At 38.4% G+C, this 15,032-nt stretch overlaps 1 protein-coding gene across 1 annotated transcript; it reads right to left on the reverse strand.

Annotated features, from left to right (window-relative positions):
* Positions 1–6,077: 6,077 nt before the first annotated feature.
* LOC137945978 (protein NRT1/ PTR FAMILY 2.13-like) lies at positions 6,078–8,966 on the reverse strand. Its single transcript, XM_068792101.1, has 4 exons — positions 8,775–8,966; positions 8,400–8,617; positions 7,145–7,707; positions 6,078–7,025 (listed from the first exon to the last, which is right to left on the reverse strand). Exons 1-4 carry the CDS (start codon positions 8,941–8,943, stop codon positions 6,143–6,145), a joined length of 1,833 nt encoding a protein of 610 aa, XP_068648202.1. The 5' UTR covers positions 8,944–8,966; the 3' UTR covers positions 6,078–6,142.
* Between the last annotated feature and the right edge of the window lie 6,066 nt (positions 8,967–15,032).

Raw genomic sequence — 15,032 nt, forward strand, 5'->3', positions numbered from 1 at the left:
GAGAACAATTGATCGTCATATATCGCCACTCCACTTGCTTGATGCTCAAACAAAGCAGAAACCACAAGCCCGGTGGCTAGCCTAGGGACAATCCGTAAACAACGTGTAGTAAACTAGAAAAATACCGACCTGGATGAAAATTCCAGAAGAAGCCTGATCGAAGAGATTACCGGGAAATCACGAGCTCGAAGCACAAAATCGAAAAATTACCCATGATACAAGGGAAAGGAGGAATAAATCAGGAACCCAGAGGAGGAAATGAAGAAAAGCAAAAAGACGGGAAACCCCGAAAAATCATGGAGAGATACGAAGAGGGAGAATGAGGGATATGAAGCCCAAAAATCCCCCATTTTCGATTAATCACCGTTGACAGACAACGATTTTGATCTATAATCCACGATTTCTGCAAAAAAATCATGCTGACACGGAAATGGGAATGGTAAAGACAGAACAGAAGAGAGTCCAACAACGTGGCTCTATTATCGGTCCCGAGACTCCCGAATAACACCCGGAGACTCCCGAAATCCCAAATTCCCCGAATCCCACCTCTCGTTAAATTAATGAGCCGGCTTGCGAGCCGTCGAGACAAACTTGGATTTGATCGAGCTCGGTTCGTTAATTTAAAAGAGCCAAACCTGGATCTCGAGCTCGAGTTATTGAATCGAACCAAGGCGGTACTGAGCTTTACTCAAGCTGCTCGATTCGAAGCCACCCCTACTGGCGACTAGATCCAATGTTGAATCTCCTTCCCTCTTCCTCAATCAACATTCCTCGGTTTCCTTCTCTTCCCATGTAAAATTTTGATTTTTTAAGTTTAAGACATGAATGATTTGCTTAATGTATTGATTAATGCTTTTAATTTATGTATTTGCCTAATAATTATGAGATAATGGCAGCAAGATGGGGAAAAATCTCGATCCGTATTTGTTGTTTCATGTGTAATAGTTAATTAATATTTGTTAATGCTTATGATGTATTAGATTATTAGGATTACGATATATTTATCAATTGGGAATACATATTGAATATATTTGTTAACTAATATGACTATGAAATATAAGTTGTTAATGCAAATCCTATTCAATTAATAAATAAATAATTAACAACACAATGTAAATGCAATCAATTTTCTGCATGCATTAACGCGATTTTATCTCTTAAATGAGTGAAATTCACATTCCACTAACTCTTCAAGTGAACTTATAGGGCATGAAAACATTTGAATAATTATTAATCACTTGCCTCTTCCATTTATCTTATTTTATTATTTATAAACAAATTATTTTGTTTTGAATATAGATACAAACATGATAACACCTAATTTCCACTTCTTTTTTATAGTAACACAAATAAAAAATTACTAGAAAAAATTGACCTAAGTGAAAATATTTTGTTGTTATTTTATTTTTTTATGTGGCATAATTAGGACATATACTGGTAGATATATATCAACATTAGACTGATCTATCCAATCTAAGATCAATTTCTCTATATTAAGGGGGGGGTCAGTCCACAATAAATTTGAATTGAAGTGAAGAATTAAATTGAGCTTAAATGAATTGATTCAACTTCAACTCATCCTTGGGTAGTGTAAACGAGTTAAAGTGCACTGGAAAACAGATTTTATTGTTAGTGCCCCCGAATGAAAAGTATGATATAAACAAGAGAATGAGTAACCTTTTATAATATACTTAAATAAAATATATACCTAAACAAATAATTAACCAAAATAAAATGGTTACTACACTTATAAGTGATTTAACGTGTAGTATTAAAATATGTTAATATCCTAATTAAAAAAACTATATTATATTACTTAATGATTATAGTTTATTATAAATTAATATAATAATTACATGTGACTAGAATAAATTATTAAAAATTAATAAAAAAAGTAAAAAATAACAGAAGCGCATATAATAAATAAATAAATTTTTTTTAATAACATAAGAAATATTTTAACATTAAAACTCACTAATTTAATATAGTAATAAATAAATAAATATATTTATCAATAACATAATATATATTTTTATGTATTAATAATTAATAATATATTGTCACAAAATTTAAAAACCATTGGTTTAATTAATTATAGCAATGGGATAATTAAACCAAAATAATTTATCAAATATTTATTTTTAAAATAATTTAATTATGGCTATTAATAACTAATTTAATATAGTAATTATAAAATAAATATATTAAATAAATAAAATTAATTATTTTATAAATGAAAAATATAAATTATTATTCTTATTACGATGGTTTAATTTTTTCTTAAATTAGGAAAAATTAAACCATCCTCTTCCTCACGGCGCGCGTTGTCTTCCTCAACGGCAGGCCATGGCGACGGAGGCGGTGCTCCGACGGTATGCTAAGAGTGAGAAGAGAGGGAGGCCGGGAGAGAAGAAAAGTCGGGAGACCGAGAGGCTCTACGACAAAGGCTCGGCCTCCCGTACTCTGCGACGGAGGACGAGAGGGAGGGAGGTCGAGGCTCGGCCTCCTGTGCTTTGCGATGGAGGTCGAGAGGGAGATGAAGGCCGACGGGAGGGAGGGAGAAGGGAAAAAAAAATTTGGCTGAAGGATCGTGGGGGGGGGGGGGGGGGAGAAGGGCAACACGCAATTCAATTGGTTGATTCGCAAAATAGGTGGGAAACCAAATTCCCCGATGTTTGCCTGAGAAAATGAAGTGATGTAATTTAATTTCAATTCAATTCATTTTACACTAACAATGTTATTTAATGAACTATGTAATGCGGGGGGGGCCCAACTTCGGAAGCAGTGGTTGGTCCAACTTCTTTCGTAGAGAAATGTTGAGCAATTCCATTTCGGAAGTTTATGACCCACGTCCCCACGTTTATGGAAATTTATGACCCATGTCTCTCCCATCGGCAGTAACAAGAAGCCGATAAGCTTGATAAAAACTTGACTTATAAATAAAGTGTTTGGTCCCAATCTAGTTCACTGACTCAACCTTTCAGTTTACACCATCACTGAGAGTGATCAGGGAGCGAAAGCGCCAAACAGAAGCAGAGACCGACGGTGATTTCTACGGAATCTGATCGTACGAGGGAGGTAAGATTTCGGGCTTCGGTTTAAATATTTTTCAATATATTTCATGCCGTAATTAGAAATTCCTGTTAGAAAGTGTTAGAAAACACTTCAGGTATCATTTCTTGAACAATGGCACGTTCAGTGGCTTGACGTGAGAGATCAGTTTTGCCTTACCGGCGCCTGCAACTTGGAACTGTCTGCTTCAATGGCACGTTCAGTGGCTTGACGTGAGAGATCAGTTTTGCCTTACCGGCGCCTGCAACTTGGAACTGTCTGCTTCGTCTCTAATCTAATTAGGAGAAAAGAGACGGAACATCTACATGTTCAGCTACGGGCCACGGCTCTTCTTTCAGAAGTTGTTCCCTCCATGGAACTCGGTCTCACTTGCTGCTTTTTGTTGATGTTTTGTGTTTTTTTTTTGTTTCCAAAAAAAAAAAAGCAGGAGATGATGGAACGAATTATGGAGCGCTTCTCCAACTGGTCGAATCCATTTCAGACTGTAGAAAACGTTCTTGGATCCAACTATCCCTTTTTGTTTAGTCCCGCCAACAACGTCTGGAACGAGATAAGCCAATTACAGAGGACGCCAAACTGAACGATCAACTTTCGGTGGCCATTTGACGGATCTGGAGATATTTGAAGGTTCTTCCGTAGAATTCACGGCTGCGGAAGAGTGGATATTTCTGGCTGATGAATCTGCGGTTTCTGGTCTAGTTTGGAGTTGTTATTTTAATTGCTTCCAATAAGTCGATCGATCGACGCTGCCTTGGAAGATCGAACGAAATAGAAACCGATTGACGTGAAATATTTCTTGTCGTAAGGGGTGTGGAACGCCGTCACTGTCCTGCACCGGATTTCTCAAAAACGGAGGGGGGAAGCCGGGGACCAACTTTTCTAACGTGAATACCTAACTGGTTGGTCTGGAAGTACTAAGAGCACCGTCTTGGTAAAATTTTAATGTGGAAGGAATATATGCAAGATTAGATTTGTTACTCCTGAGGTTAGTCCCCCGTTTGATATATCTTTTGTACTATCCCATGCTTCTTTATTGAACTAACAAACCCATTCCAATCTATGGTTATGTCTCATCAAGTTGCATAAGGAACCTACCACTAAGACCGACCTAGTTTTTACGACTATCCAATGAATCAAAGGTGAGCTAGAAATTAGACTTGCCATGTGCAAATGTATTGAGTCGTCTCTAACTTCACCCAAGATTAATCTGATTCGAGCAAACCGATTTAGGAACCATTTGTGCCGCCATAAGAAAACAAAACGACAAAAAAAATCATTTTCCCTATCACTAATTCACTCAGTGGAAAATTCTCCTATTGGAAAAAAATTCTCTTTAAACGATTTTCTTGTGTTTGTATCGCCATATGAAACAATTTGAAAATTAGTCATGATATTTATACTTACACTAGAAATAAATTAATTTTTAACAAATAATAAATAAATTTGAAAGTAAGAGTAAGTGATCAAGAACCATTGTAGTACTTCTTGTTTAGTTTTCTTATAATTTCCCATTGAAGCAATATGAAACTTATTTTTCTATCATTTTTTAGGAATTAATAAGAATCTAGGGTCCTGCTTATGAAATTATGGTAAAACATGGCTTTGTCCTTTGGTAGGTGGAGAATGGAAAGTATTTAGGTCTGTCCCACTTCACAAGGGTGTTACAATGTTTGTTACTAAATTGTAGTTTCAAATTATAAGCGATAAAGTTTGCCTTTACCATGCTAATCTTGTGGGAGTTGAGCTCAGATCGGTTGTCTCATGTGGAGCAGTTGATCAAACACTTGGTTAACTAGGGGGAATACAATTAGGATTATGTCAAAATACATTATTTAATAGACTAACATTAGGGTTAAATATTTTTCAATTATTTGTGAAGGGGTGAATGGGACGTGACTCCCCTTTGAATGATAATGAAAAAGGGATTAAAACTAATAGTACTAGCTCATGGGCACCCTAAAAAAATAATGAAAATTTAATACTAGCAAATTTCATTTAAAATGAGCCATGTACATTGATGTAGCGATGAGAGAGAGAGAGATAGAGAGAGAGAGAGGGGACATATTTAAATAATAAAATACCTAAATATTCTTTTTTCTCCACTTGGAAAAAATAAGATAATTTGTATGAAAATCATACTTCTGTCTTACATGCGGAAATTCCCCGATTCAAATGTTGCAGTCGACCGATCGGCCTTCCCCTATCAGATACAAACAAAGGCCGCATCTTGACACCAGATTCATGGGCGACGCCTGACAATGCCGCAGTTGTCACGTTGGACTGGACGTCGGTGTTTCGAATTTACAGTGGTTCGGCCTCAGTTACCGATGATCTGAGCATGGACTGGATGGCCCTCGTAATGAATGCGACGAGTCCAGAGGGGGACGATGAGGACCCAAATTGACGTATCGATCCGTAGTATCTGTCCTATTCTATCGGAGGGATTTGTCGTTGAAGTGCCATGCCTGCTATCTTGGCTGCTTCGACGGAAGGAAGAAGCTGATGGCAACTGATCACTGAGAGGATGTAGCATTCTTCTTTCTTCTTCCAGTATAGGATTTAATGCGGCGATAGTTCTGTTTTTTTCGCGGCCACGGAAGAGATCACTGAGAGGATGTAGCATTCTTCTTTCTTCTTCCAGTATAGGATTTAATGCGGCGATAGTTCTGTTTTTTTCGCGGCCACGGAAGAGATCATACGATCAACCAAATGGAGTGAATTATCAGAATTCAGTTCTCTGATCATTGATTGGCTTTGTTAAATCGCTTATGAAAGATGTGTGAGCAACGGCACTTAATGCTCGAGATTTTGACAAGTCTCCTGTTGTTTCAGTACAGGAATTGCATATATAATTGAGCTCTGGCGGTCTATTCTATCCACCGACAAATAGTAGCGGACGAGAGTGGAAATCCTGATCGAGAAAGTCATATCTGCTGAAGATACCTTCTACCAGTCTTTTCATATTCATTTCTTTCAACTGTTTGTTCTTTCAGTTCTCTAACTGCTTTTGTTTTTTAACTATATGTACACAGATAAGAGAAATGTTACAGAGCTGCTGAAGTAAATTAGATCAATGGCCACTGGTTTTGGGCTCATTTAGTTCAATAACTACGTTAACGTCTTCCCCCTCGAGGGAGCTAGCCTTGTACCGATAACAACGAGCACAGCAGATGTAGTAGAGAAGATTAATGGCGCCCAAAATTGCAACAAGGTAATAGAAATAATCGAGCCTGCCCTGGTTAATGTCGTCAGCGAGCCAGTTTTGTTTAGTGTGAGTGCCTGTGCGGTTATGAACAATGGCGATGATGAAGCTGCTCACGTAGCTGGCTCCGGCAATGGTGCAGAAGAACAGAGAGCCCGCAAAGCTCCGCATATGCTCCGGGAACTGTTTGTAGTAGAACTCAATCTGTCCGATGCCGTTGAAGGCCTCACAGAGTCCCATGAGCAGGAGCTGCGGGGCCAGCCACATGACTGAAATGGGTGCAACCCCGTCGGGGCGGCCATGGGTGACCGCAGAGTTTCTTCGCTTTGCCTCCACCAGGCCGGCGACCACCATAGAGAGGATGGAGAACCCCATTCCTATGCCCATCCTTTGAAGAAGAGTGATTCCTCCCTGTTGTTTGGTGATCTTCTGGATTGCAGGGACGAGGACCCGGTCATAGAAGGGGATCCATAGGATTAGTGCGATCATAGAGATGACGACGAGAGAGCCCGGAGGGATTTGGAAGCGAGGACCGAGGTGGCGGTCCATCTTCATCGCCTGTGAAACAGTGAAGGTACTCTGTTGGGCGATGGAAGTGAAGCAGAGGATGCCGGCTGCCCAGATGGGCCCGATACGTAACAAGCACTTGAGCTCTTCAATCTGTTGGATACTGCAAAGATTCCACGGATTAGCAGGAGAGCCCTCTGGATCCAAATTCCCGTCCATGACCAGTGCAGCTTTGTTCAAGCAGCTGAGAGAAACAATATCTTCCAATCATATCTATAATCAAGATTCTAAGAAAATTTGCATCACAGAAAGAATTCTGTTGTAGATGCTACAAAAAACAAAAAAACAACAACATAAAAATACCTCATTCGTGGAGTGAGAGGAAGTTTAGCAGTGTAAGAGTGTTTAGGCGAAGGGTTATACAGAACTCTCTGCTGCTCTTCATACGGTGGAAGACCAAGACGACGTTTTCTGTAAGCAGCAACGAGCACCTGCGCCATATCGGAGAACACACTCCCACTCGGGGGGACATGAACATAGATCCTGGTGCCAACGAAGAAGAGAGTGACGGAGCAGAGCATGAGCAGGGTGGGGATACCCAACCCCAGCGCCCAACTCACATTGCTTTGGATGTAGACGATCACCGTGAGTGCGATCATTATCGCGGCCGTGAAGGTGAAGTAGTACCAGTTAAAGAAACTATCGATGCCTTTTCTTCCCTTCTCGGTGGAGGCATCGAACTGGTCGACGCCGAAGGGGAGACTGCACGGCCGGATTCCAGCTGCACCGATCGTCAGCAAGCCCAGCGCCAAGGAAAGAACGGTCAGTTGGCTTGCATCCGGACCTTCGCATGCTTCGTGGGGTGGGTTGCAACTAGGCGGCCGGAGGCCTGGTATCAGCGCCGTTAGCGTCAGTGTCACCATTCCCTGCAAGTAACGATCCATTTTTACCGAAGAATCTCCATGTAAATCAGGTCCATTATGACAAAATTTGCCAAATGTACTCTATGTGCTATCATTTTAAGATCATTATAATAATAGCAACAATACCAACTGCATTTATTTTCTGTCCTGCCCTAATTAAACTAAAAGGACAAGATGTATGAGCCAAAAGGGCATGTTCAAAAATTTCTTCTCCCATAGTTTTAATAAAGCATCTTTCAAACATATACTATCAACAACTCAGATTTAGATGCCGGTGGAGGATGGGCCTGGTCTACCCACCAGTTCTATAAATAAATTAGGCTCATTTTTTTGCGTGGTGTATATATATTCTTTCGAAGATCATCGACAATCATCAGATTCTCAGGAAATTTTTTTAATTTCCATGCAATTGCATTAATTAAAAGTCTGTTATAGCACGCAAGTTAACGATTGGAATTAAAAATGTTAAGTGTAGCCGTGTTAAACTACTGTGATTTTACTAGAACCAGCAGGAAACACAAGTAATTTAGTTCGATTCTCCAGCTTTCATGGGAGGATGGCGTTCACGGTTCCTCTCTTCCGAGGGGAAAGTGACAAAATTAAAATTATTTTTCTGCTTGTTTATGGACACTTTCTGTTTTGGTTTTGGACAGATGTAAGGGAGAAGGAAAGGGGAGATAAGTTGTTCGTCGTACCAGAAACGATGCAACCGAGGAGTAGGCTAGAGTCCTGAATCTTCCCAAATAGGCGTCGGAGACGAAGGCTCCGAAGAGGGGCGCGAAGTTGGTGGTTCCGAACCAGATGTTGACGACGTTGGTGGCGTCGACCTGCTTCAGGTGGTACTGAGTCAGAAGATACACCATGAAATTTGACAGCAGTCCTATCGTCGCCAGCTTCTCGAACGTCTCGTTCCCTGTAGCCAACATTAAAACAGCTTTTAACGATGGAAACTTTTTAAGGATCCTTCAAGGGTTAACTTGAAATCTGCTTTGAGATGCAAAGATTGAAGAAAAACCAAAATGGGACTTATCCATTTAATGATATAGAAGAAAAGAGAAGAGAAACAGAACCTATAACGTAAGGCATGGATTTCCATCCTCCGGGCTTCCTCTCCACTTTCAGTGTAGCGTCTTCTCCGGTGTCTCCTTCCTCTGCTCTCTTGCTTAACGAATATGAAGAAGATGAGAACGGATAGCATCTCAACCAATACAAGAAGCTCCCAACACTTGATTTCTGCATATTCACTACCTCAGCTTCTGCCATCTTTTATCTTCCTTGCACACTCCTTCCTGGGTCTCTCCGCACATTTTATAACCAGAGTTTAGCAAAGGACGATAGAGATGACCATGTGGATGACGGATGCAAAGCATTGTAATAACGTAAACTAGTTGTCAGATAGGATAGTGATACTGCGATTAAACTCGTTTGCTGTTCAGTAATTGAAAAGAATCTAAATTTGTAGTTTTACCAGTTTCACCCAGACAAAAGTTAAGGTCCATGGCTTTCAACACAATTGAGTCCCAGGAATTAAATTTCCTTCTAAGAGAGAGAGAGAGAGAGAGAGAGAGAGGCCAACAAATTGTAAGGTTCATGGCTCTCGGGACAGTTGGGTCCCAGAAACCAAATTTCTTTCTAAAAAACAAAAAATGACCGAGAGGGAGAAAGTATTGTGAAAGTGTCTGGTGTCTGTTGTCAAAGAACCTTATAGAAAGCAAATTGTATCAGAAGAAGGCACCGCGTCCTGCGAGTGGGCCAGGCGATGATAAAAAAAACTGGCCAGTGCAGTCCACAAGCAATGGAGGGGGGTATCTGGTCCTGCATTAACTGATAGACTAGTCACCCACCCCTAGGACTAAAAATAGGCATCCCGGGAAGCTATCAGAATTCAGTTACAGCGTCATTAAAACAGAAGTAACAATTTGGGAAGAAAGACGACAACCCCATCCCACTTCTAACTTGTTTCTCTGTCATGATGAGCCAAGAGCAGAAACAGAAACTGATAACCTGCAGCATGATTGGTAAATTGGTGCTCATCTTTTTCACAGTAGTGCTCATGGAGAAATCTCGACTGTTTTTTATTTTGGAAACTTTTCGCTTCTGGAGACACGTAGAGATGGCCAGCGGAAAGGCTGAAAAAAGTGGGATTACAGCTTTTTGTACGTCTGGTTCGTTTTCGTTTGGAAGTTAGTCGATAGTGCTTGGGAAATGTTGAGCTCAGAAGAAGCTAAACTGATAAAATGTGTATCGATGCAAGAGCGAGACGCTTCAGGCCTTCAGAAGACAACGGGTGGCACTGGGTGTCAAACTCAGTGGCCTATCTGATGATTACCGAAGTGGTCGATATTTGGAATCTGCACGAAAGCTTCCTAGCATAGAGCTGATGCGAGTTTTGTGCGGTTCTCATATTGACTTCTGGGACCCATGCTCAAGAAATGACTCAGTGGTCATCATCTTACTCACCCCGAGAGACTAATTCTCAACCCTATTTCTACAGTGGTAGAGCCTCATCCAGACACTAGAAGGTCAGAAGTTGATTGAATGCTTATCTGAGGCACGACCACTCTTGCTGGTCGTGACCACACTAGTTTTCTGCTAACGAGGACAATCGATTTGTTCAACTTCTATTGTTGGGTTCGCTGAAGCTTCTGAAGGTGTCGTTGTCTCTATAGCCACCCTGGTTTTCGTTTAAATAAAAACGACACATTTGCCTTGCTAAGTTTGACCTCAGTGTTCCGTCCCCTCTCTTTCATCTTCAATAAATGAGGAAAAGACCTCCCCAATATCTACAAACCCACCCAAGGGTGAGGTGACACTACCGTCTCCCGCGGTCAGAATCTTCCCTCATATTCTTCTCCCTTATAAAATTAGAACATTTTCCAAATTATTTATTTTTTAAATTTTATTTTCATAAAAGACATAATTTTTAATTTTATATTAAAAAATATCTAACTTTTACAGTTCCATTGACACCTAAGCTTTGATTGATTATGTGTCACTACATCATCAATATTATTTTAGTAGATAGACATATTGACTACCACATCACCATTCCAATCACATCATCTGCCAAGTAAGATGCCACATCATTATCTATTAACACTCTTCTTGCTTTGTCATCTTACATCGTTTTGTTTTTTTTTTGTTCTATCTCTCCTCCCTTTTTCTCCTCTCCCTCTCCCCTCCTCTCGCACTCTCACCGTTCCAACTGCCGCGGCTCCCCAAAAATTGGGTGTTTCTGTTGTTCCCTTAAATGGGTTTGATTCCTATTTTGAAAGAGACAAGAATTGTTTGCTCTGTCTCTCTAGGAGTATGATGGTGTCTAATTTGTCAAAAGATATGGGAGAAGGAAGCCATTCTACTTTGTCGTTGATCTTTTTTTTTCTGTTACTCTCGCTGAACGTTGGAACTTGGAGAAAACTGTTCCTTTCCTCAATGCAGAGTAGACACCGTCTTATTTAATGGAGTCTTCAATAGGTTTCCTGTAGTTTATTAATACAGACGTGAATCTGAATTCCTGGAAACCATTATTAAATATGGCTTCTTCCTAGTTTTTCAATTCTCCCTGCCAATTTTCTCTGTTTTGAAAAAAGGAAAAAACAGAGAAATGTATTTTTTAATTAAAAAACAATTAGTTATTCCGCTTCTTTTTTTTTTCAAAAAACATTTGTTCTTTGAAGAATTATACTTTCCGATAGTAATAGAAACGAAGACCAGAGAATCCCTTTTCTCTTCTTCGCTTCAAGGGAAAAAAAATAGTTCAAAGGAACCTTCAACTCATGGTTAACTCCTGAGTAAGATTTTTAATTAATTAGTATATATATATTTTAAATATAAAGTAATAAAAAATGTAACGATAAATTTTATTTTTAAACTCTAATATAGATTTTTCATATATTTTAAAATTAATAAATATTTTAATCGATAATAAATGGTGTTAAATGGATAAGAGTTATTTTTTAATTATTTATTATATTTATTTATAATTTATTATTTTAAATATAAGGTAATAAAAAGTGTATTCATAAATTTAATTTTTAAAATAAAAAAAAAATATTCAATGTTTTGTCATTTAATGACGTGGCATCTTATTTGGCTGCTGACGGGTCAGAATGGTGATGTGGCAATCGATGTGTCTATCTACTCACGCAATGTTGATGATGTAGCGATACGTAATTAGTCAAAGCTTACATGTCACCTTTAACTGTACACATGTACAATGGAACGGTCAAAGTTGGGTATTTTTCAAAATAAGTTCAAAGTGACGTCATTTATCGAAATAAGTTTTTAAAAATGGGTAATTTGGTAAATGTCTGTTGAATTTATGGAAAAGAGAAATACTTCATTGGCTTCATTAACTTCTTATAATCAGAGTACATGAACCTCTTTTTATAATAGAGGAATGTAGTATGGTTCAATTACAATAAAACTACCTTTGTCCTAATTACACCCAAACTCTAACACTTAAAATAAGTCCTAGCATAATTAAATAACTCAATATAGATAAAAGACAAACATAACTCAAACTAGAACTCTTATAGGACATGACCATAAGATAAATATGTCTTTGTGAGTCCTTCTTGATCTTCCAACTTATGTGATAAGGATGTCAGTTTGTGGTAATCATGGTGGGTCCTACATCTCATGTGCTTGGGCCAATCCCTTAGGCCTTCCTTAGTCATGTGACCCATCTTATAATACTCTTAGATGTGTGGGTCTTCCTCAGTCGTGTGGGTTTGGGCTTATATTCCAACACTCCCCCTCAAGCTGGGGTGAGATAACAACATGAACTCCCAACTTGTTGCAAATAATGTATAAAATCTTTTTGTATAAAATGACACATCTTCAATATGTCTTCATCTTCCAATACTCCCCCTTATGCTGTTGCGTCCTTCCATGAGGCCCTGCTGACATAATAGAAGTGAGAGTAAAAATCACTCCTAACCTATAAGACATTGCTCCATACTCCAGTCCTACTGTTGGATGCAGGGCGCACTCCGTCTTCTATAGGTAGTGTGTCTATCGGCATTGCTCTAAAGTATCCACCATCGTGTCCCTCCACAGGACAACGATTCTCAAGTGATAGAAGTAATAAAAGCCATTATAGGGAGGAGGGGGGGGGGGGGGGGGGGGGGGGGTCTCATGGTATCCCAACTGTGATATTTTTTAGAGTTAAATTTTTCATGGTGTCCCAATTCGAGGACCGACTCTCATGGTGTCCCAACCGTGGTATTTTTGTGAGTCAAACAAATTATGGTATAAGAAAAGGCACTGAGGCCACCTCTTCTTCAATAATAATGTCTCATCCAAATATACATAATAGCAGCAGTTGTAATGTAACACGACCATCTTTTCAACACATATAACATGAACCAAAATAATAAACCTTGTAGAAGAACCCATTAAATAATCATAATCCAAAAGAAATACTTTTTCTTAGATGCATAAACATCATCTTTTGTGCTCCCCCTTTCTTGAATATTTTGGTCACATAAATTTATCCACAACATATGGAATAAAATACTTTTTTCTTGTACTTCTTCTACCTCTCCCCCTCAAGTTGTGAGGTAATGGAAGTGATCTCAGCTTGAACCAAATATCATAGATACAACAATAAGCTAAAATAACATAGATGTAGTAATAAACCCTTAAACCAGGGAGAAGTGAGATATTTTCCTAATATAGCAACTCAAACAGTGACGCAGAACAAAGGGCATAAATTCGGATTTTTCAATATAACAGAATACCAGCATGACCTTTGATTATTCCAATGCAAATATATCTTTAAATATAGATCAGACTAACATGGTATCCCAACTGTGATATTTTTTAGAGTTAAATTTATCATGGTGTCCCAATTCGGGGACCGACTCTCATGGTGTCCCAACCGTGATATTTTTGTGAGTCAAACAAATTATGGTATAAGAAAAGGTACTGAGGCCACCTCTTATTCAATAATAATGTCTCATCCAAATAGACATAATAACAGCAGCTGTAATGTAACACGACCATCTTTTCAACACATATAACATGAACCAAAATAATAAACCTTGTAGAAGAACCCATTAAATAATCATAATCCGAAAGAAATATTTTTTCTTAGATGCATAAGCATCATCTTTTGTGTTCCCCCTTTCTTGAATATTGTGGTCACATAAATTTATCCACAACATATGGAATAAAATACTTCTTTCTTGTACTTCTTCTACCTCTCCCCCTCAAGTTGGGAGGTAATGGCAGTGATCTCAGCTTGAACCAAATATCATAGATACAACAATAAGCCAAAATAATATAGATGTAGTAATAAACCCTTAAACCAGGGAGAAATGAGATATTTTCCTAATATAGCAACTCAAACAATGACGCATAACAAAGGGCATAAATTCGGATTTTTCAAGATAACAGAATACCAGCATGACCTTTGATTATTCCAATGCAAATATATCTTTAAATATAGATCAGACTAACAATGAAATTTTCTCCTTCTGAAATTAGACTTAAATATCTTTCATCCAAATATAACCTCTCTTCATAAAATATAATTATCAGAAGATAAATAATTTGATAAATTTCGGTCTCTGTCATCTGGCCGAACTAAGCACCGTTTCTCCTTTTATTTTTCTGCATGACCATTGACTCTTCCAGGATCAATATCTCCTTATAAAAAACTTAGATCGAGAATTAGTTAAGTAGGTAAGAAAGTAGACTTAAATATATTTCTTTTGATGTATAATTCGCCATATAACGTCTTGTTCTTGATAGCATAAAATAATTCGGAAGTTGAAGCTTTCTGCTGCTGCTCGAACCTTTTTTTCAATCTGACCTTCGCTAATTCAAATATCGATTTATCTTTGTAGATAAATCCGATTGAAAATTGGTTGAATATGTAAGATAATAGACTTAAAGATCTTTATATATATATATATATATATAATCTTCATATAAAGTCTCGTTCATGATAGCATAAAATACTTCAGAATTTGAAGTTTTTTACTGCTGCTCGAACCTCTTTCGTAATCTGACATTTGCTCATTCAAATATAGATTTCTCTTTGTAGATAACTCCGATTGGGAAAAATATTTTTTCTTGGAAAATAGGCTAAAATATTTTTCCTTCGTTATATAATTTACAATATAAAAATCTCAAACATCATAGCCTACTCCCCCAGCTATCAACATATTCGCCTTGCAGTCCAGCCATCAGTTGGCTGGCGAAGGAGCTTGTCGGCTTCAACTCCATGGTCGCCGTCAATGGACCCCTACATACCAGGCTCAGGGCTTTCGTTGTGAACGCCATTAGCCAACTGACGCGCTGAAACACATCACTGTCGC

This window comes from Aristolochia californica, unplaced genomic scaffold (genome assembly GCF_029961685.1).
Source record: "Aristolochia californica isolate CCGP_79_NKW_82.1479 unplaced genomic scaffold, dmAriCali1.0.hap1 SCAF_12, whole genome shotgun sequence".
NCBI lineage: Eukaryota > Viridiplantae > Streptophyta > Magnoliopsida > Piperales > Aristolochiaceae > Aristolochia > Aristolochia californica.

Bases quoted from the DNA above. Each gene is read 5' to 3' on its own strand.
- LOC137945978 (XM_068792101.1), bottom strand. From the start codon at position 8,943: ATGCAGAAATCAAGTGTTGGGAGCTTCTTGTATTGGTTGAGATGCTAT. The intron at 7,708-8,399 runs GTACGACGAACA...CGTTACTTGCAG, and splicing joins CCTCGGTTGCATCGTTTCTG to GGAATGGTGACACTGACGCT. The intron at 7,026-7,144 runs GTATTTTTATGT...TGTTTCTCTCAG, and splicing joins CCTCTCACTCCACGAATGAG to CTGCTTGAACAAAGCTGCAC.